Source organism: Lycorma delicatula, chromosome 8 (assembly GCF_047948215.1).
Source record: "Lycorma delicatula isolate Av1 chromosome 8, ASM4794821v1, whole genome shotgun sequence".
Lineage (NCBI taxonomy): Eukaryota > Metazoa > Arthropoda > Insecta > Hemiptera > Fulgoridae > Lycorma > Lycorma delicatula.
Window position 1 is genome coordinate 63,364,860 of NC_134462.1, and position 23,509 is coordinate 63,388,368.

Sequence of the window (23,509 nt, forward strand, 5' to 3'; positions counted from 1 at the left end):
TGTTCTAAACAATTTAAGAATGCATTTTTTGTCATTTTTTATGATTCTCTGTTCCTGGTGATATATGGTTAAAGATGAAGATTTAATAGATTTCAATAATTTTCTTTATTGAATATTATTCAGTTTAGCAAATTTGACCCAAACTAATTAGCAATATTTTAATGCAGTGAAATATTAAACATAAAAATCTTTTGATCTTTAAGATCAAAAAAGTCTTGATAAAAAGTTAAATCATTTTCTATTTGTAGAGTAAAGAAAAAAGCATTTTTTAAGGAAGTTAGTAAGCATAGGCTTTTTTTTAGGTGTAATTTTGCTCATATACTAAGATTTTGGGAATGTCTAACAAATATATTGGTCTATAAAGTATGTTAGGGTACCCAACACTCTTCACAATTAACCAAAAAGTTCCATTTTATATGGATTTATTTTTCAAATATCAAAAACTATTGATTTTACTGACAGGTGTTGTTAGACCTTTAAAGCTTATAAAATTCCCTGCAAATTTGTGTTTTGAAATCAATTATTTCTTAAAAACTTTTATTTTTTAAGTAGTTCACCCAATTATATCTATTAATTTAAGTTAAGTTAGTATTATTGTTTATTTTTAAATGAAAAAGCTTTTTTATACTTAAAGAAAAAAAAAAATTTTAGAAGCAAAAACTTTTAAATATGATAAAAATTATAATAATTATAAAAAAAGTGATTAAAACTCTAAAACAGAGTAAATTGAGAATTATTTAATTTTATTTATTATTGGAACAAGATTAGAACAAACAGTTGTATTGGTTCTTTTAAGTACAAACTACACTTACTTAAATTAAATATATGCAGTTTTTTTTAAATATCGGGTAAATATCTTTAAAAAAAAACCTGGCCAGCATGAACTAGTTAAGTGTCACCTTTAATGTTGCTGCTGCTACTATTACTACTGTTGTTTGCGATTGATGGTACTAAGAAACATCAAATTTTCACAGAAAATTTTCTGAATGTCAGTATCCCAGCAAAGAGATACATGAAGTATTTGAAACGTGGCATTCGAGCTAGCCTCAAATTCAAAACAATATAGGTAACCTAACATTAGGACTCCAGAGACCATAGCCAGTATGCAAAGTATTTTTGCCAGTTCAAACACATTTCTACTCAAGTTATCACAGTTTGAATAAAATATTCATCTTCTCATAAGATTCTTCATGATTTAAATTTGAAGCCATATCGTGTATCATATGTGCTACAACTTTATTATTGCAATCAGGTTCTCTAAAGCATTGTCAGTGGATAGATGTTGTATTTCATGCCAGACAAGACATGAATTCATTAATCTGGGCATGTCAATTCACACAACACCAGATAATTGGGTAGCTGAAAATCCTCACCAGCTGTTTGAGATATCACTTCATGTTAACAAAATTGGTATACGATGTGCTGTTTCTGGTAAACATATAATGGAACCAAAATTTTTTTGGCCAGACAAAACTTATCAGTTTTTGTTTTCTATGCTTATTTAATAGATCTTGAAGAAGAGTAAGATTTCTTCCAAAACAGAATAACATATCACACATCAAATGAACTCTCATTAGAAGGTGTTGTCTCTGTGTTCCCCAGAAATGTTAAGTTGATATTGTTGCCTTTAGGAGGACTATTTGAAGTCTTTATGAATTAAATCCCCACACTATGGATGAAATAAAAGCAAACATTCAACAACAAGTCAGATTTTATTGACATTTTGCATCCGGTAACTCCCAATATAATCACTTAAGCACAAAAATGCATCACTGCGTAGGGCATTCTTTTAAACAACTTTTGCTAATTTAAGTTTTTCATTTCATTCATAAATTGTTACTTCACGACTGTTAAGTGACAGTTTGGTTTTAAGTTACTCGCCTCATTTTATTACAAATCTAAATATTCATTATGATTGACCAAAATGTCAAAACCTTTTGTAGGTATACATTCAAACAATTTGCCAAGTGTTTAGGTTATAGATATAAAATAACCATTAAAAATATATAAGTAATCTAATCATAAAATATGTATAAGTCAGTGGTTCCATGTTTATAATCTAAGCCTATGTACTTGATAAAAAAAAAAATTCAAAATTAAGTAGCAGTGTGATATTTGAAACCTTTTAACCAGAAGGGCCAACAGAAATTATCAAAATAAATATTAAAGAAAATTTACTTAAGGGCTTTTGAGGTCAATTACCAGTTAAACTACAAAACTACAATTATCAGTTTAACTACAAAAAATAACATTTATTCAGATTGTGAAATTAGTGTTTAAAAAATGAGTACAAAACATAAAAAACTGTAATTAGAAAATAATTATTTTACACATGATAAGATTTTAACAGAATTGCATATGCTTAATAATGTTAAAGAAGAAATATTTTATTATTTAAAAATAACCATACTCTTTTTTTAGTATTATTAGTTTCTTAATGAAAGAAATTAAAATCTGATTCATAATTAAGACTGTTTTCAATGATTTATTCATAGCTGTTATTTTTTAATTGTACTTAAAAAATGGAGTATAATTTTTTTTCATAATAAAACAAAATTCAAAAAATACACAGCAAAAAAATATTAATTTTTATTGGCCACTATTTTGAAATATGCTGACAATTTGTTTTTGATTTTATAAATTTATTTTGAAAATGACAGCTTTTTCTGTACACAGTACCTTCTTCAGAGTTTACGTACAGAATATAAAACCTTAAAATACAATACAGAGAAAACAATAAATACATAAACCAAAAGAGATAAAATATAATATAAAAGAGCAACAATAGGGAGAGTACTCTTGTATCAGTAATATATAAGTTTAACTGTAAATACTATAGGTCAACTCAGAAAAGGAGTCAATATTCAGAAGTAGATATGATTTTTCGCCAAGAAAATTTCATCAAGTAAAGGCTTCATCCGTGGATTATTTCATATATATTAAATTTTATTTAACAACTTAAACCATTCTTAAGATATCTACTTATATTCCAAAGGTATAAAATAGCTGACATAGAAAACAGAGGACTTCTGGACTAATTAGGACCTTTTTCATAATTTTTATATGATCCTTATAAATCCACTCTTATTTAATATTACAGATGTAATATGATTGCTATCACATTGTAATGCTATTTTATATTTCTATAAATTGTGTAAAACTGCACAAATTCATAACTCTTGAACTTTCAAAAAAAAAAACAATTTAAGATATAAAATTATACTTATCGCTTGGTTTGGAAAAAGGTACAACAAATAAGTGCTTGAAATTTTATCTTTTTTTTTCACATTTAAAACTAGTAAAATTAATCAACCTTAACTGATAGTTTTACAGTAGACAAACAAAATTTCAGCAAACTGTAATATTAACTCTTATTCATGGAAGTATGTATATTGTTTACCAATTGCAGTATATTCAATTTTTAGGCCTTGTAATAAATAATTTAATAATCTACTTTTCATATTATTATTGTGTTGTTGAAATTAATTTTGTGGACATTATGTTTGTTAACAGAAACAAACAGTATTATTATTTTTTTGCTTTAAAACACATTAATTATTTTCTTTTCTTTGTTTTTAATATTCAGGTGTCATTTATCTAAAAAATCTTGTCACTCAACATTGGGCAGACAGAGAAGTTGATGCAGGTGCTCCATTACCTTTTACACTCCATGAACAAGATCGTGCTATGATTCGCGACGCCATTGTTGATGCTGTAGTCCATGCGCCAGATCTTATTAGGTAAGTGTTCTTTTTATTATTGTGGTAAGAGTAAAAGATCCTTCCTTCACTATCCAGCAAGCGTAACTGCCTTACAATAAAAGCTTTGCTTACAATAAAGAAATGAAAATCAGTTGATCTTTCATCAGTAAATAATGAACATAAATTGTAATTTGAAATTACTGTTGTATGTTTTTTAGGTTAAAAAAGGCCTTCATTGCTTTTACTGTTCCTGCTTATTTTATGAAAATTGTTTACTTCCCGGAAAACAATTCTGAGACAAGAGTGCAGTCACAGTCATCAATTCCTCAAAGCTTCACCAAAAATATGATTGCTCTATTTTTTTTAAAGAAATCTTAGATAAGGGAAAATAATTTTGAGAGGGAATAATAAATTCTCAGAGAAGATTGCAGGAATTTATTTTTATAGTATTTATGGTTAGGCATTCATTCCAAATATCTTTTGTCAGCCCACATCTACAGACAGTTTGGTGAATTTTAGTGTGTATTATGTCATGTTTTCTTTTTGTCATCTGCATTTTTTAATTTAAGGTATGTTACAAAATGAAAATTTCCAACTACAAACTTTGTTGCATGTGTATTGGGTGCTATAACCTAACAGTTGTAGGCTACCTCACATTAAGAAACAAGTAGCTCATGAAAATAGCATAGCCATTTCCATTTTATTTTGTCAGTTTAATTTTTTTTTTTTTTTAGTTAATATACCTTATTTAACAAGTAGATTTTATTTTTTATGTTAATTTCAGTTGGTTATGTTCCATATTTAGCTTAATTATTATTTAATTTTTATTACTATTTCATAAAGTATTATGTATTATTTGGATCCTGAAGTGATTGTTCCTAAAATCTTAATATCTTTGGCATCAGCATCTTGAAAATTAAAAGATATATGAAGTCAGAATATAGTCGTAACATCTTTGTTTAAACAACCAGTCCCTGATGATTACTGAAATGCAACAGTGCTACTTATCATTGGCTTTTATTAATGATTAATGCCTTGAACAATCAATGACACTTAAAATATACGAGGGCGTTCAGAAAGTAACCTTCATTATAGCATAGCATTAGTTACTATTACAATTGGTGCACTGACACTACAGTGTTACTGGCACCACCATTAACACATCAGTATACTCTGAATAAGTGCGCTTCCAGCTGTGTCAGTTTGAGCTATATACTTTCTACGCCCATTCGCTTGTTGTAGCCTAAAAACATGAGGGCTGCAATAGAAAATTCCTTGTGAAATACGAGGTGCATGTTGTCATAAGATTGCTTTGAGCATGAAATGTTTCAGCAGCAGGGGGCTAGATTATTTAATTCATTTTTAAAAAATTAACATTTATCTTTCTTCTTCATGGATGTTTATCCATGAAGAAGAAAAGAGTGGTAAGCCTTCTGTTATGAGTGATGATCTTGTCAGTGAAATTGATGAAAAAGTGCGTGAAAATCCAAGATTCCACTACCTTTGAACTTTCCAAACAATTCCCATAAATTTCTTGTACGTTTTATAAGAGATGTCATCAATAAATTAGGCTACCTTCTGTGCTCAGTGGGTTCAAAAAATGCTCACAGAGATCTATCAAACGAAACAAATGGGTTCTGCTTTAGACTTCCTTTCATGCTACAATGCAGAAGGAGATTGTTTTTTTTTGAGAGAATTGTGTCTAGGAATGAAACTTGGGTGACCACCTACATGAACATTGAAATAAAACAATAGTGTATGATTGGTGCTATACCAGTTCTCCATGCAAGCCAAAGAAAGCCCAGCAAACTTTGTCAGCGAAGAAGGTATAGCTATGGTTTTTGAGATGCCAAAGGAATTCTAGTTTACTTTGTGGTACGTGGTACGACTATTACTTCAGCAATCTACTGTGAAACTTTGAAGAAATTTAGCCAAGCCATTCAGAACAAACATCACAGTATGCTGTCATCCTTGTTGTTTCTTTTGCATGAAAGTTCTCAAAGAACTTCTGAATCAATTCTAGTGGGACATTTTTGATCACTTGGCACCGAGTGATTATCATCTTTTCACTCGCATGAATAAATGGCTTCAACTTCGATGATGACGATAAACTTCAAAATGCCATCAAAGGTTGGCTGGGTACCCAGGTGGTTGAATTTTATGAAGAAGGTAAATTAGTGAAATGCTCTGACAAATACTAAAATTAAAAATACTAGAATTAAATGGCAATTATGTTGAAAAGTAGTTAAAAGCTGTAGTTTTAAGTTGTATATAATAAAATATTTTTATCTGTACAAGTTTTTTTATTTATAGCCAAATGATCCTTGTACTTCTGAGCTGCCCTCATATATGTAAAACCTTTACCTATTAATATTTTTGTAATGATTGCTTTAATTTTCTATGTGTTACTGCTTACAGCTGTAATTGTTTGTTATTTTTGTTTAATCTGTCAGTAGCATTAAAATTTATTTTGGGTGGAATTAAATTGACACATTTTGTTAGTTTATTCTTTAGAATAGTTTTGAATATTTTTAATTTTTTTTTTTAGGGTCCAGTTGTCAGTATGTGTTGGCAACATTGTGAAGCATGATTTTCCTGGTCGGTGGACACAAATCGTTGATAAGATTAGTATTTACTTGCAGAATCCAGATGCTGCTGGCTGGTCTGGATCTCTGCTTTGTCTTTACCAGCTAGTTAAGAACTTTGAGTAAGTGGTGCAGTGTGCTTTCTTTATTTGTTATTATTATTACTGGTTTAATTTAATTTATATTTTTTTCTTTTATGAGACTTTGTTAGAAATACATATATTTAATGTAAAAGCAAAATTATATTTTCATACAAAAAAAATGTTTCAACTTAATTGTTAATTCTAAAAAATAGTAATATTTATTATTAAAGTTTCGAATAATGTCTGCTTTTGACACAATTTGTTGTTATAGTTTCTTTTAAAGATGAAGAGAAATTAGGTACTCCTTTAAAAAAACCTTATGGAAGTTAACTCACTTATTTGCATTAAATGAATGAAAAGTAATAATAAAATAATATAAGTTCTGGTTTACCCGTAACAAAAGTAAATGAAATAATATCATGCTTATTTACAATGAGTTAACATCCAACCTATAACCATACACCCTGATACAGTTAGAATTGCATAGCAATAGAAGATTTTTTGATTATTTTAACACTACAAAATACCATTACAAATTTCATTTATTTTGATTGTTCACATGTTTGTAGATAAAATAGAATTTATGTCTGTGTAAAAAAGATCATGTCAGTTTAAATAAATAAACATTTGATATTATCTTTTCCTAAAAACCATCATTATAGATTAGATTTTGTGTAAGTAAAGTTGTTTATTTCATTGTGTCTAGTTGTAAAGTTGAAGAGCTATATAAAGGTATAACCTATGAAATTATCTCTTTATTTCTTATATTTGTATCTTGTTATTTACTTACATTCAAGAAAGAAAGAAAAGGAATTTATTTGAAATAAAACAAACAAACAAAAATCTTTAATGTGCTGGTCAGAGAGAATATATATGTGACTTTATTATGAGTTACATTATTTTCTTCCTTTTCTGAAAATCCTCATGCACTGCCCAAAATCTACATTAGGGCAATATTTTTTTTATTAATTTATCTGTTGATGTAATTTTTTGTTTATCATTTGCTCTGTTTTTCTTTACAGCATTATATTGTTTGATGATAAATTTGTGGTTCTGGACCAGATTTTTATTGATTTATATTTTGTGAGTTATGTTAATTTATTTAAAATATAATGCAGTAATTCTCTTGCCATTTTATTGTTGGGAAAGTATTTTTATGGATTAGTAAATATTTTTTTTTTTACAGAAAATCAGTTTAGAAATAAGTTTTCAATTATTTCTAAGAAAAAAATAGCTGTTCTTATTTTTGCATTGGTTTCCATAAACATGATTCATAAAAACAAAATTAAGTAAGAGAGGAGGGAAATCGAATTTGAGTAATTTCAGTAGATCTAGATAATAGATAATGATTTCATTTTTGTAATGTTTTAAGACATGCGATCAAAGTAAATAAACTATCAGAAACTTCGTAAGATTCCCTTCAGTATGATAGTTGAGTAAGATTCAGATAACTTAATGGAATAGTATCTTAAAAATGGATAATTATAAGTAGGATAATTTCAAAGCACACTGTTTTTTTGTTGTTTTTTTTTAATATTCTTTTTTTATTTTCGGTCCTGCAGATTATTAAAGTTAAGTAATATTAAATAAGTGCCCCCCACCTGGATAAATAAGTGCATCTTGTCATTGTTTGTATAAAATTACCTTTGTAAAGCCAACTGAAAACTTTTTAAAATGCTCTGTGGTAAGCCATTATGTGGTTCTGAAAGATATTTAGAATGAATGATTTAACTAATGGGATTCATAAAACAGTGAACAAATAGAGTTCCTCATGTGGTCATCATAGCAAAAGATAGAAGTATTGACAATATATAATCAGTACTTTGTTTACTAAACATTGTGCTGAAATGTGAGAAGAGATTTAAATAATTCGGATTTATATTGAAGCTGAAATTTTCATGCTCATTGTCTGTAAGTGTCTCGTGCTTATTGCTTTTTGTCAGTGGAGTTGCAGATGGCATTGTGTAAATTTTTCTCCTGACAAGATTCTGAAGAATTAATAGCATAATTGGGAGGTTATTCCTTGAAATACTCTATGAAAGTACTTATTGATAGTTTGCTTGGCAAGGTATGAAGTTTCCTTGATTTTCATCTCTTGTATTTTGACCAATATGAAAACTTTCCATCTTTATTAAATCAACAGGTATTAGACACTTTTTATAAGATAAGAAGACACAGAAAATACCAATGTATCCTAGATTTAATGATTTGTTTGTATTGTACTAACAGGCTAATATTTAGTTGCCCACTTTTTCCAAACCTGACTGGAAAAAAATTGAAACTAACAGTAAATAGAATTGAAGCAGTTTTTAGGCTGAGAATGAATATCTCGGTTATAGAAGGGAAAACAAATTTCAAAGAATAAGTAGAAAGTAGAGGAAATTTTTTAAGATTAGTCTGGAAATGGTAAAAGAATAAGTGGAGAAAGGTTGAGAGAGATGAATGGAAGAAAGCAGAGATAAATAAATTATATTAACTTAGTGTAAAGTAGAAGTTAGAGATAATAACTTTATTAGAATTTATTAATAATTGTGAGAGAACAACAATAATGTTTATTAGGGAAAGTCTTGCTAGACTTTTCATTGCTAACTGGTTGTCAATAATGCATTTCAAAATATCAGGTAAAAAAAAGACACTATACTTAGGTTAGTTGTGATTTTTTACTTTAAAAATGTTCAAAATAAATCACTCATTGCTAAGTTTTACAATATTTTGACATTATTACTGGACCAGTATTATTTGGTTGGTTCAGTTTTGTTTTTGTTTTTTTATGTAAAAATACATTTAAAAAAATGATCTAACATTGAATAAATAATTTATGTTAAAATGTAATAATATAATATCTCTGATCAAGAGATATCAATTTATTCTATAATACAAAAAATATGAAAAATTTAAAGTGTAGCATGATTTTATCTTATCAAAGTACTATTCTAGCTCAAAAACATTCTAAATGTTCTGAACCCAATTTTTAGTTAGAAACAGATATAATCAAACCTGTCATGGACAAATGTTCTGCTAACCTACCCTACCATAACTGGAACAGTAATGAATGTATCAATTCATGTGCTGAGAAACTATGGTGTTAAATATTATTGGGAAATGATTTTTTGGTTAATCCCCAGTAAAGAAGACTATTGTTATGGTCAGTTGGCTAAATGTGATTGCTGGAGCTGTTCCCTAAGGTAAGTATCTACTACTTCAGGGTTACCAGGTAGATAACTCATTTAAAGGATTAAAAAAATTCCATTTACTTCATAATTTGTTGGATTCTAGTCTGTTCTTGTTAATATTCTACTTTTTTCTTTTTTTTTTATTATTATTTTCCTCTTCCAATTACTTAATGTATTTTTTTTATTGTCAACAGATATAAGAAGTCAGAAGAACGGGGTCCTTTGAATGATGCTATGAATATGTTATTGCCAATGATGTATCAGTTATGCGTTAGATTATTACCTGACCAATCTGAACAATCTGTTTTACTGCAAAAACAAATTCTTAAGATATATTTTGCTTTAACTCAAGTAAGAAAAGAAATAATTGTTTTTTTCATGCTTGTACATTATATAGAGAATTATAATGAATAAATTTTATTGATTATTTTTGGCTGTTAATATGACTTTGTAAAGATTGATGCATTTACAAAAATTTCTCCCTGAAATTTGAGAATAATCATCATTTATCTTAATCAGTTTATTCGATTACTTGCAGAAAAAAATTGTGGTTATTCTATGTTGAATGTTTCCCCTGATGAATCATCTGGTATTGTAAGTTAATTAAATAAAGTCTATTTTTATTTTCTAGTTATTGGCATTCAAAGAAAGTAAGGTATCCTGGTGATAAAGAGTTTTTCCATTTCTAAGGTTACAGATTCAGCCAACCAATTAACTAAATTTTAAAATCTGACAGCATGCCTTTTATAGCCCTTTCACTTAAATGAGTATTGATCATTGTCAATGAGTTCTTTTAAAAAGTTGTGAAGTGTAATGCAGTTCAATCAAGTCTTACTAGCAAACTCCTCTTGGCCATATAACACATTATACAGGCATACTGCCTTCGGTTTTGAGATAAGTTTTAATTTGTGTTGGTGTAGTAATATTTAATACCCAACCCATAAAATTGAAGTAGATTAAAAGATAACAGATTCTGGGAAGTATTTAAACAGAATTGATGATGCTTAAAAAATTATAGTTAGTAAGTACAGGGTGATTCAAAGAAACGGGAAATTTAAAAAATTAAATAATGTTAATGAAAAATTTTTTTAGAAATGAATTTTATATTTCATGTAATTGTACAAATGTTGCCATTTTAGGATACATATATTTTAGTTTATTTTTTAAAGATGAAATCTTGCAGGTGACCTCCTCTTCTACGTAAACACTCACGAAGTCTCTTGGTTAAATTGTTCATGGTTTGACGTAACATCTCAACTGGAATTTCCGCAATTGCTTCTCGGATCTTTGCCTTCAGTTCTTCCGTTGTAGCAGGTCTACTGTGGAACTCTTTGCTTTTAAGGTGATCTCACAAAAAGTAATCGCAAGCTGAGAGATCAGGCGATCTGGGAGGCCATCTAATGTCACCATTTCGTGAAATGACACGTCCAAACAATCAGCGTACAGCTGCTATCAATATTCATGCAGTATGTGATGTTGCTCCGTCTTGTTGAAACCAGGCTGTTTTAAGAATTGGTGGAAATCTCTTTTGTTCCACAACAAAGGTTTCAAGCATGGCTACGTAACGAGCCGACGTCACTGTAATTGCAAGACCGTTGTCATCCTCAAAAAAAATAAGGGCCTATAATACCGTAAGATGACATAGCACAACCACACTGTCACTTTCTGGCTGTGCAACGGAGGCTGGTGTAGCTGCATAGGATTTTCTTGTGCCCAGTATCTGAAATTTTGCTTGTTAACAAATCCACTGAGGTGGAAATGCGCTTCGTCTGACATCCACAGTTCGTGAACAAACTCTTCGTTATCATTTATCTTCTGAAGTATTACATTACAGCATTGTGCTCGCACAATTGCATCGTTCGGTTTCAGTTCCTGGACGATCTGCAACTTGTATGGATGGAATTGCAAGTCCTTCACTAACATTCACTAACGGATGATTGACCGGTGTGGACTTTTCGTGTTACAGCATCTTGTAAAGCTTGAACATTCTGTGGTGTACGGACGGTTTGCTCACGGCCTGGAGGTTTCTTTTTCATTGCCGAACCAGTTTCCTCAGAATTTGATATCCAGGTTTTAATTGCATGTGCTGATGGAACACGGTCGTGCCGTCCCAGATTAAAATGACGGCGAAATTCTCTACGCACTCCCTCCACACTGTCATTGTTTTTGTAAAACGCTTTGATAGCAAATGCACGTTGCGCACCACTCCAAGGATCCATAAATAAAAAATGGCAGGTTAGGTTAGAGAGGCTGGCGCCACTTATCAAGTGGTACCAATCACCCACGGCTACCAACACAACTTTCAAAATTTCCTGTTTCTTTGAATCACCTGTATTACCACATAATATTTGTATTGAACAAGATCATTTTTTGTTGTTATGAGAGATTAGTCAGATGTTTTTTTAACAAATTCTGACTGCCCAGAAGAGCATTAAAAGTGCTTTATGGTTGAACAGATATATATTAATCTTGTTATTACATGAGTGATATACACACATAACATTATTAATTACAAATAATTAATCGGTTAAGAAACCCAATTGGCTACAATCTTATTTAGAAAGAATCTGTTCCATAAGTTGCAATTTTTTTTTATAAATGACAAGATAATATATGATTTTAACAGATAATTAGTTTTAGCATGTTGAATTCGCAAAGATTAAACATTAAAGTTTGAGGTATACATTCTGAGTATGGTTTGTAAATTTAAAAAATTGGAAATACCACTTTGTAAAAAACAGAGAAAAAAAATTGTAAAATTAAACAAACAAATTATTAGTTAAATAATAAAAAATGTCACCTTGTAAGATGAAAGTATTCAGGACTTTCAGTCTATAATATTCTTATTTCTTGGATCACAGTAAAGTTTCTGATATACGCTGTGATTTTTAAAAAGTATAATAAGGAAGAAACATTATAGTACGAGACTATAAGTGTTGCAAATTGCATTTCTTAAAGTATTTCTGGACCTGGAAGTTTCTTAAAATGATGTGGATGGTAATTGTTTACATACACTTCATTATTTTAAATGACATAAATAATAATGCCAGAATGCCAAAATATCACTTCTCATTACTTAAAACCCATAATTAAAACATTTAATTGCAAGTTTTGAACTGTTGTGAACTCAGTTATATTTCCCTCTTATATTTTCTGTATTCGGATGATTAGAGATAAATAAATTCTGTCAAAAATTTTGTGATTTTTAGGGTTTTTTGAGTATTATGTTCAATGTACAAATATTTACATATTCAAAGAGAATAAGAAAATGTTTAGTTATATTTTCGGTTGAATTGATAATAATTCTGTTGACATTTCCACATACCATTCAGTTACAGGAATGAGTGAGGTTGTTTTCATACTTGTTCTCAGGTGACTAATTTCTTGGTAAAAACAATTATTTTATATTGTCGCTGAATGGCTTTGACAGCTCATAATAACCTTGTGGTAGCCCTGAAAAGGGCTGTTTTTTTTGCGTTAGCTCAAGAAGAGAAGAGCTGTTGGGTCCAGATGCTGTTCTCTGGTGAAATTGGGGAGTTGTGGCTTGTCCATTGAAATCAGATCGGGCTTTCCCTCAGTAGCAGTTGGGTCCCCACTACAGCGTGGCAGTGGTCGCTCCCAGAGCCCCACAGTTTTGGGTTGGCATCAGTTGTCTTTTGCCGGCGGTTCTCCCCAAACAATCCCACACTGAGCTGGCTCCTGCAGCTGAGTCTGCCAGCCAGGGTGACTGAAGTCCGGTGGGCCAGACAGGCCTGTTGCTCCAGTGGGGATGTTGGCATTCACCAGGAGATCCCATGTTGAGGCAGCCAGGGAACCTGTCTTCCATCCTTTTTTTTATCTTCTCCAAGTGGTGGTCAACAATGAATTAAAAATTCAGTCTCGTGCATGCTCTTTTATTGAAGCCTGAGAGCAGTGGGGCCACAGCACCACTATGGTGGGAGAGTGATGCTTGTACTAGTGCGTATGTATACTGCTGACATCCAGCAGTACACCAGCTGACATCTGAGCTGCTACCGTTGTCATCCGTCTATATTAAATTAGGCATATATGTGGTAACAAACAATATATATAAGTTGGCTAATGCAAAATTGTTGTTGAGTAATTTACTGCTTTAATCTGGGTAAAAGTTTCCTTGATTTCCTTATGGATGGGATGGGTGTTGCTGCTTGGAAGGGCGTTGATAGTTTTCTTAAAGTACAATTTCTGGGTGAGGTTGTTTTTCTCATACTGTGGTTCCTGTGAAGATAGATTTCCAATCTGATAAAAGTTAAAGTTAATTTCTTTAATAACATGTATTATGAATGGCATATCAGTAAAATATTTTACTGTATATTCCTGGTACAATGTAGATCATGATTAAATTCTTATTTAGATACATTGCAGTTGTAATAAAGATTAAAGTTACTTTTTTATTTAAAGGAAGTGCTTTTACATTTTTGTCTTTTGAAATTAAAAATTTTAAATTTCTAATTTTCCTGAACCGTTGACTAGCTTTTATTTTAATTTAACTGCTAACGTTTTTTTTTAAAAAGCTGTTGATAATATTCATTCATTTTATTTTTTAATTTTCAACTTGCTTCTAATTCTTTTCATAATTATTAAAATTTGAAGTATTTATATTTTTGTATGTTTTTTCAGTATGTTTTACCTCTTGATTTAATATCGAAAGAGGTATTTTCTCAATGGATGGAAGTAGTACGTGCTATTGCTGATCAGCAAGTTCCTGAACAGACAAATACTGTGGATGAAGAAGAACGTGTTGATCTCCCTTGGTGGAAGTGCAAAAAATGGGCATTACATATTCTGTATAGAATGTTTGAACGGTAATTGTTGTTATAACTTCTAAGCACTTTAAAAGTTTATTAATAAAATAATTATTATTAATTGATTATAATTATGTCCACATGAACCAAAGCTCATGAAGCTTTGAGCTAGGATTCAAAGACATTAGAAAAAAAACTGTGTTCTATGTCAGCCTGTTTAATCAATATTTATGATTTTCTGAAACATCTCAGAGGGGGTAGGGTTTTTTAAATATAGGAATGTGAATTAATAATAACAAACTGTCGAAAAACTTACTTCTTAACACAAGTTAGTTTTCTTTTAAATCTTTAATTGGGTGACTGCTATTAGAATTAATGATTAGTTTATAGCAAAAAAGAAAGAAAATTAAGCAGTTGTTAGCATTAGTAGATATTTTTAAAGGTAAAAAGTATTTACAAATTATTTATCATTAATAACGGCAACCTACAGAGAGAGTAATATCTATGTTACCACTATTGATTAGTTAACAGTATTGGCTCTGATTACTACTTAAACAATACTGGAAATGATTTCTAGCTTGTTTTGAGACTGTGTAATCTTGAATGAAAAAAATCATTACAGTTTTCACTTAACCCACTGATTGCATAATTTTGTTCGCAAAAAGTTATTACAGCTTCTATATTATTCCGTAGGTATAATCATTAGTTGGTTGTTGGCTTTGTAACAGAAGTAGAATTGTCAGTCATTCTGAGATTTGCATAATAAATGTGAATCATTCATAATGCAAGAATATACTTCAGTAACTAGTTCAGTTATTCTTACATTATTAGAATAGATAATTTTGTATTTTTTTTAATAAATATTGTGGTTCTTTGAGGTTCAGGACTATAAAAAAGTTCAGTGTATTCAATTACCTGATCAGTATTCAAGTTCACTTATTTATTCAGCAGATTTGAGATCAGATTGATATTTGCCACATTGCTAAATAAATATTAATTCATTCCTCCTGACTTTGACACGGATCAACAAATAACTCGTACTATAAGCAAGTTTAATTTAATTGTAGCAAGAAAATTTTAATAATGATTTTTAATAATAAAATTAATGATTTTAATAAATAAATGATTTTTTATTGTAAAATTTAAATAATTTTATTAGGTATGGAAGCCCTGGCAATGTAACTAAAGAATATACTGAATTTGCTGATTGGTACTTAAAAACATTCTCTGGTGGTATATTAGAAGTTTTATTGAAAATTTTGGATCAGTATAGAAGAAAAACTTACATCTCACCTCGAGTTATTCAACAAACATTGAATTACATTAATCAAGCGTAAGTATATTTTCAACTTAACTATTTTTGTGTATATACGTGTGGTAGTGAAAGTGAGGATTGAGAGAAAGCACAGGAGTATACTTAAAATTCTTACTTATTTCAAATATAAATTGATAGTTGATCCTTCAGGTTTATTGCTTTTTACAACATCACAAAGTGCTTCAACCATAATTTATTTTATTTTATTATTAAAATTTTTCTATAATCTTAACAATTTTCAGTAAACAATCCAAATCTTCGTTAATTGAAATAATGATTTCAGAAAAAAACAAGTTGGTATACAGAGTGAGTCAAAAGTATGTAAACCCCTTAACAACCTTAAAACTGTTCCAGATGGAATATTGTAACTTTCAGGATAAGGTACTGGTCAACTACTTTACCTATTGACGAGAAATTTCAACGCCTTTAGGGATTGGCCCAGGGATTGTAACTCAAATTATTTTAAATGGTAACACCCTTTGTGTGATATTCATTTTAAAGGTCTCTTTAAGACAAGAAAAATGGTATAAATAAAAAGTTTGAATGATGTCTGTATCCAATTTAATTTTGAAAAAAATTACATTGATAAAATTTAAGAAACTCGTATCGCAAATAAATTTATTTAAAAAAAATTATTTATTAAACATTTGCTTATTTACTAACTTTTCATTTTAATAAATGTTCAAAATTTCCTCCTTCTGTTGTTTGACAGTGTACTAATCAATTGTAAAAAGATGATACTGCATTATTCAATGGTTCCCTAGTGATATTTTGTGCTGATTCTCAAATTCTATTTTGTAAATCATCATTATCTTGGGGCTTAATATGTACTTTTAAGTAATTCAGTGGTGACAAGTCAGTGATCTCACTGGCCATTCTATTTGACCCCTTTGACCCCCTCCTCATGGAGAAAATGCATCTGAAATTTCACATACTGAAGACCGAAATGAGGCGGGACACCATCTTGTTGAAACCAGATGTTTTAGAAGTTGGAGGCAACAACATTTTGAATGTTTTGAAACTATATCATTGAGAAGCAAAGCCTCATTGCATTTAAATCTCCATCAATAAATATAGGCCCTATCAATCGTCCACCAACAACACCTGCCTATACATTTACTTTGACTGGATACTGTGTGTGCCTCATGATATCAGTGTGAATGAATATCAATCCAGTATCAACAAATATGGCGATTTACATTGCCATTTTAAAAACAAAGATAATCTCATCACTAATAACTTTGTGTTTAATAATTAGGATCTGCGCAAATCTTGTTCAATCATAATTTGCAGAACTCACGTCTAAGATCATAATCATCTTCATTAAGTTCTAGCACCAGATGAATTTTGAAGGATTTGAAATTTTCCCTTTTTAATGTTCAAATTGTTGAACTTTAAGTGCTGCTGTTAGAGTCGAAGAATGATGAGGATTCTCAATAAATTCTTGCATAATCTCTAACGATCTGTTATTATTTGTTGCAGATTTAGGTCGCCCTGGTTTTTCCCCTATTATTAATGGTACCTGTTTCTTCAAATTGTTTGATGGTTTTTGACACTGTATCTTTTGAAATAGTGTTATGATTATTAAATGTTGCATTGAACAATTCATAAACTTCATTATACAGCCTAACAATATCATCAAAGCCCCTCTTCATTAAAAGTGTAGCCCTTTCTTGTTCACTACTTGTGGCATATTGATGGCAAAATTGGTAGCATAGAAAAGATTAATTCAGTAAAAAACAATTATAAAAAAAGATGTAAATAACAGAAATGGCGTACAGATATGGTAAAGGTTGACCAAATCAATTAGTCAACCAATCACAATAGATTCTCATAAGAAACTTAACAGTGTTGATAATGAAATACTAATTGGAATATTGCATAATGAAGTTAGTAATTTACTCATTAGATTGGAACAAAAATAATTTTTTCTATTAAAAAAAAACTGAATTTTTAAAAAATTTAAACTTTCAATTTCTTTTTATTTAATTTTATTTGAACTTTTAAATTTAGTAATTTTCAAAACCCAAACTTTATCTGCCGCCATTTTGGATACAGACATACAAACTTTATCCATACCATTTTTCTTGTCTTAAAAGAGATCTTTAAAATGATGTATCACACAAAGAATGTTTACTATTCAAAATATTTTGAGTTACAATCCCTGGGCCACCCCGAAAGAAGGGTTGAAATTCTATTTCTCATCAAAAGGTAAAGTAGTTGACTAATACCTGAAAGTTAGAGTATTCTATCTGGAACAGTTTTAAAGTTAAGGGGTTTCCATACTTTTGTCTCGCTTAGTATTAATGAAGAATTACTGAATAAAATTAAAAAAACTTAAGAGGTTAGGAAATTGTATAAAAGTAACTGCTACCAGTTAACAATTTTCTTCTGATTTCAAAACTGTAAATCTTGAAAACCAAATGACTGTGAATTAAGAGCTGTTATTTTAGTTCAAGTACATATCAAAAATTTAGTTACAACTCTGTTTACTGTATGCATTGCCTACTGTTTTATTTTCAATTTCATTTTTAAGACTATATATTTCAATGAAATAATGGTTGTGTATAAGTAATAATGGTTGTGGAAAAGATTTCTTCTGAGTTCTGGTTATAATCCTTATGACTTCAGCTTTAGTGTATTCAAAGCGTAGCTTTTGCTAAGCCAACAGCAAGCCTTTAATTTGTAGTTGTTCAGGCCTTCAACTTTTAATTCATGATTACCTTAGTAATTGTTGTAAGGGCTACTATTCAAAAACTCTTTACTCTTTTCTGATCATTATAAAGATAATCTCCTACAATGGTAGCACCCATACTCATCAGTTTTCCAAAGACTTGCAGGTTTCCTGTACTCTTATCATGATTTGTATAAAGAGTTCATTATATATGCATGAACAAAAATAAGTGTTGTATCTTTTTCTTATTTTTATAGCTTATAAAAAAATAATAAATTTGTTTTATTTGTTTAGGGTAAGTCATGCTCATTCTTGGAAGTTCCTAAAACCACACATGTTTGCAGTAATACAAGAAGTTCTGTTTCCCCTTATGTCATATTCTGCTTCTGATGATGAACTTTGGAATGTAGATCCACATGAATATATTCGTGTGAAATTTGGTAATGTCAGTTAATATTAAAGTTCTTTTTTTTAATTAAGAAAAATATGTTTAACATGCAAATATAGTACTAATCTTTTTTTATATTCATAACAATAGAACAGCCATGTCATTTATTATAATTGCATTGCTTTCTTTATCTTTAAGAGGTTTTTGTGTTTTTACTAAAAGGATTTTTTTATTCATTGTGTACATTTTAGAAACATTTTTATAAGCTTGAATAAATCTGAGATCTATCTCAGGAAAATGAAATTAGATGCTTTAAGGACTCCTCAAACATAGCAATTCTATTTACTACTTTTACAATTATTTACCTATACCAAGCTTACTGATATTCTGCAGTTGTTTATGATGTGGTGTATGATAACACAGATGACAAGCGATTACTACTCGCTCCTGATTTGATTTAAACGGGTTATGTGCTACTAACACCATTGAATATGAAATCTATTCTTTGAAGAATAGATTTAGCACTGTGCAGTACCAAATCTGGTACATCTTCAATCGATACCTTGGCCAGCCACATGTCACCATGAGCTATGGAATAAGATTTAGTTCCGTTTCCCTGTTGCATTCTACCTGCAATTAGTTCAGCATGCCAGTCTACATATGAATTTCTCATAAATAGAAAATAGGGAAATGATTGGATCTTTTATGAAGCCATATTTAAAGCATTTGTATGATTATTCAAGTAGTGTAATCTGATAATTAAGCTTTCATTCCCATTAAATCATGAATAAGTATTCTGAAAAACTTAGTAAAATACAATTCAGGGTAGTTCTAAATTATACTAAAATAACTTGTAGAAATGTTTGATACAGCCCTGAATAGATATAGATACAGAATATATGTAGAGTATATTTTACAATATACTAGCAGACCCGGCAATGCTTTGCTATTGCTAGATTTGAGTGTATATGTGTAGATTAAATGAACTCAATTGAAAGTTTGATAAAACATTTAAAAAACTGACATTACGGAAGTTACAGAATTTAACCTTTCACTTTTCCCTTTTACCTCCCTTTTTTCCCCACGCGTAAATAGATCCAGTAGTTTTTTAATCTGTAAGCAGACACACATATAAACATTGCCTTTTATATATATAGAAGAAGAAAGTCTGTTTGTATATTTGCTTGTTTCGTAAATATCTCAACACTGGCGCCACCTAGTATAGTTTTTGCAGAGGTATTTCTTTCCATGTAAGTAATATATTCTGAATATGAACAAAATCAGTCCATAAATACAACTTTTCAAAATCTCTTGACCCTGCGCCACCTAGTGAGTTCAAACTAATTCAGAAACCTTCACAGGCATGCACACAATAACTCACTCTTAAGTTTCATCACAATCGAATGAATAGTTTAGGAACATATGCAGGACAGACAAACAAATAAACATTAGTTTATAGTAGCTGACTCGGAAATACTTCACTATCGCTAGATTTGAGTATATATATATATATATATAGACTAAACGAACACAAATGAAAGTTTGATAAATCATTAAAAAACTGAACATTACGGAACATCACAAAATATATCCTATCCTTTTTTCCCTCTTCCAGTCTTCACACTTTCCTTGCTTCCCTTTTTTGCAAAAATATCTCTTTTAAGCTAATATATATTCTGAATATGAGCCAAATTGGACCATATATATAATTTTTTGAAATATCTGGACCCCCAGTGCCACCTAGCAAGTCCATTTTTTGCAAAAAATATTTCTTTTCATGTAACTAATGTATATTCTGAATGTGAGCCAAATCAGACCATAAATAAATTTTTCCAAGATATCTACTCATATTGCCACCTAGCTGGTTCATTTTTTGCCAAAATATTTATTTTTGTGTAACTAATACATATTCCGAATATAAACCAAAACGGACTATAAATATGATTTTTTGAAATATCTCAACCCGCAGTGCCATCTGTGCAGGTCAAAACTAATTCACAAACCTTAGCAGGCGTGCGCATAACAACTCACCAAAGTTTCATTGCAGTCGATTAAATGGTATAGGAACACATACAGGACAAACGAATAAATGTTCATTTATATATATGTATAAGATGGTATATTTTCAAGTTTCATTTATAAATGTTCAATATGGCTATCTTTTGTAACATGGCAGATATTCCTTCTGTGTTCAGTTTTCTGCCAAATCCTATGAAGCATGATCTTTGGTGGCAGCTGTTAGTGTTATCCGGTGCTGCAGCTCATCAACATTTCCTGGAAGCAGAGGAACAAACACTTTGTCTTTAATGTAATCCTGTACAAAGAAGTTCATTGGTGTTAAATCAGGCAATGGTGGTGGCCAGGAAATAGTTCCACCATGTCCAATCTGAACATTCATTGTCATCGTGCTGGAAGTATATTTTGCGTCTCAGCAATAGAGGAACATCTTCAAGCAGCTGCAGCAATTCTTCATGAAGAAAGTGCAAGTAGATCTCAACATTCAAGTGGCAAGGTAATGTGTACAGTCCAAACAGTTGATTGTGATAAGGCCACCCAGTGTTGAAAATTGGCTTCTACCATTTCATGAGGATTTACTTCTGCCCTTGTATGCCTGTTGTGTAAGTTGCTGATGCCATCTCGAGTGAAATTTGACTGTAATAAAATATACTTGGAGAGTTGTCAATGTGTATTCCAACAGTTACAGAACTGAAAGCGAAGCAGACCATCTTCTGAATGTAGATGTCCCTATCATAAACTGGCTGTTTGTGATAGGATAAAACTTGTTTTATTTAAGTGTCCTCAAAACCATCAAATGTGAAACTAATCCACTTAGAAAGACTTGTAAACACGTGGACTGCACTGAACTGCATCGATAATAATTCATCAATACAAATATTGTGTTGGACAGATTGTTTATAGCTGGTATGAATATAAGGTAGTGAACCTGTTTTCCAAAGATTGTGAAAAGTCACGCTAAATTATTTTGGGATCTGGAATCCTGCAATTCAGAAAACTTATTTCAGTGCTATTTCCAGCAGCTATAGCATTACCATTACACACACCCAAAATGAATACCATATCATGATATTCCTTGTTGTAAATATCTATGGCATTACTTCAATGGCAAACCAATTAAGTTGAAACTAAAATTCAGAGGAAACTTTCGCTAATGACAGACAGTTCACAGTACCTGATATATTTAATGTACCTTACAGAATGATTTAAACACTGATACAGATTGTGCATTGTTGATCAGCTATTATTTTATTGTGCCAACTTTGTAATAATGATTTTCAAATAATTTATTATATTTCTGTGATTAATAAAAAAAATATTATCAAAGTAATTTTTATTTACAGTCAGTGTGTAATTTCTAGTTTAAATAGTAAATTTTTATTTTACAACTTTCACATCACCAAAAAAGAATTCGGTTTTTGTTTACATCAAATAAATACTTATGTGATAAATGTAGTAATGTATGTTTCTAAATGAAATTTGTATTTCTCTAACTTTATTTTCTTAAATTAATTAATTAAATTCTCTACAAGTTTTATGTGTTTATTACACATTTAACAAAGTTATTGTACGTCAAACATAAAACACAGGGTTTTTTTTTACTTCAATTTATTGGTTTTCACCCCAGATTTCTCAAAAACTACTGAGATATTCTGGGACCTATTTTATTCAATTTTTCTGTTCAAAAACCATGAGAAGTCACTAATTCTGCCACTTACATTAATGTTCTAAAAATTTCAGTATTACTATTTCACCAGGGTAGCTGAAATCCGACCGAAATATTCCACTAGCTGTAACTTAAAAACTAAGCATTCCACTAGCTGTAACTTAAAAACTAAGCATTTTAGGACATATGTGTATATGAACTTTTTCCATTATTTTCACGAGCAGAATACATTATGAAAGTTCCAGGGGAACTTCGTAATACATCCCCTGTATAGAAAATTCGTAAAAAATTATATGAAGCCAATAATTGATCTAATAAATTTAATACCTATTCAAATATGATTAATAGAGCAATCAAACAAAATCACATTATAACAAGGAAAAGATAAGTAAAGAGATAGATAATAAAATATATAGCAGTTGAAAATGGATCTGATGCTATTTAATTTAACATAACTACCTCACAACCAATACATAAGACAGAAAAAAGTGAAAACATATATATACACAAGGGTGAATTTAAATGATAATTTTGCTATTTTACGCAGCAAGTAGTTCTTAGCTGGATGGTGGAGTGAGGGATTAATGTTCGTTTGGAATCAGCTTGATTAGCTCCTCCACTCTGTTCTGCCGATAGTACAGCCATGAGTGAGCAAGAGGTTTTGTCGTCTGTTGCACAATATATAATCATAAAGTTTTTAACTAATAAAAGCGTTAAACCCGCAGAAATTTTAACTCATTTAAAGGTGCAATTTGGGGGTGCTACACTGTCTCAGAACTGAGTGTATGCGTGGGCTAGACAATTTCTTGCTCGCCCTGGGCGAGAAAGTGAAGGAAGCAAAATCATAACCGACACCCAAGGTCAAGTCTCACAGCTGACAACATCCATGCCATTCGAGATCTTATCAAAGGTGATTGCCAGTTCATTTTTGAAGAAATCGCATCAGAAGTGGGTATCAACTACAGGAGTGCTTAATCCATTATCACTGATCATCTTGGCTTTAGAAAAATTAGGGTTCCAAAGTTGTTGACCAAAAATCAAAAACAGGTCAGGTTGGAGATCTGTGAGAGACTTCTGAATTGATTTCGGCAAACAGGGGATGATTTTTTGAGGCTCATCATCGCATGTGATGAGACATGGGTCTA

The 23,509-nt window shown here is 30.4% G+C and overlaps 1 protein-coding gene across 2 annotated transcripts in view; it reads left to right on the plus strand.

Moving 5' to 3' along the window:
* msk (importin-7 msk) overlaps positions 1–23,509 on the plus strand; it is a 107,626-nt gene that overhangs the window by 12,908 nt on the left and 71,209 nt on the right. For both annotated transcript variants that reach the window (XR_012757490.1, XM_075373976.1), the window contains exons 3-8: positions 3,587–3,740; positions 6,250–6,408; positions 9,737–9,893; positions 14,181–14,365; positions 15,465–15,638; positions 18,589–18,734. Coding sequence is in view for 1 of the 2 variants with exons in the window: in XM_075373976.1 (XP_075230091.1) it covers positions 3,587–3,740; positions 6,250–6,408; positions 9,737–9,893; positions 14,181–14,365; positions 15,465–15,638; positions 18,589–18,734 (975 nt within the window). In the remaining variant the exon portion in view is untranslated. The remainder of the gene's footprint in view (positions 1–3,586; positions 3,741–6,249; positions 6,409–9,736; positions 9,894–14,180; positions 14,366–15,464; positions 15,639–18,588; positions 18,735–23,509) is intronic.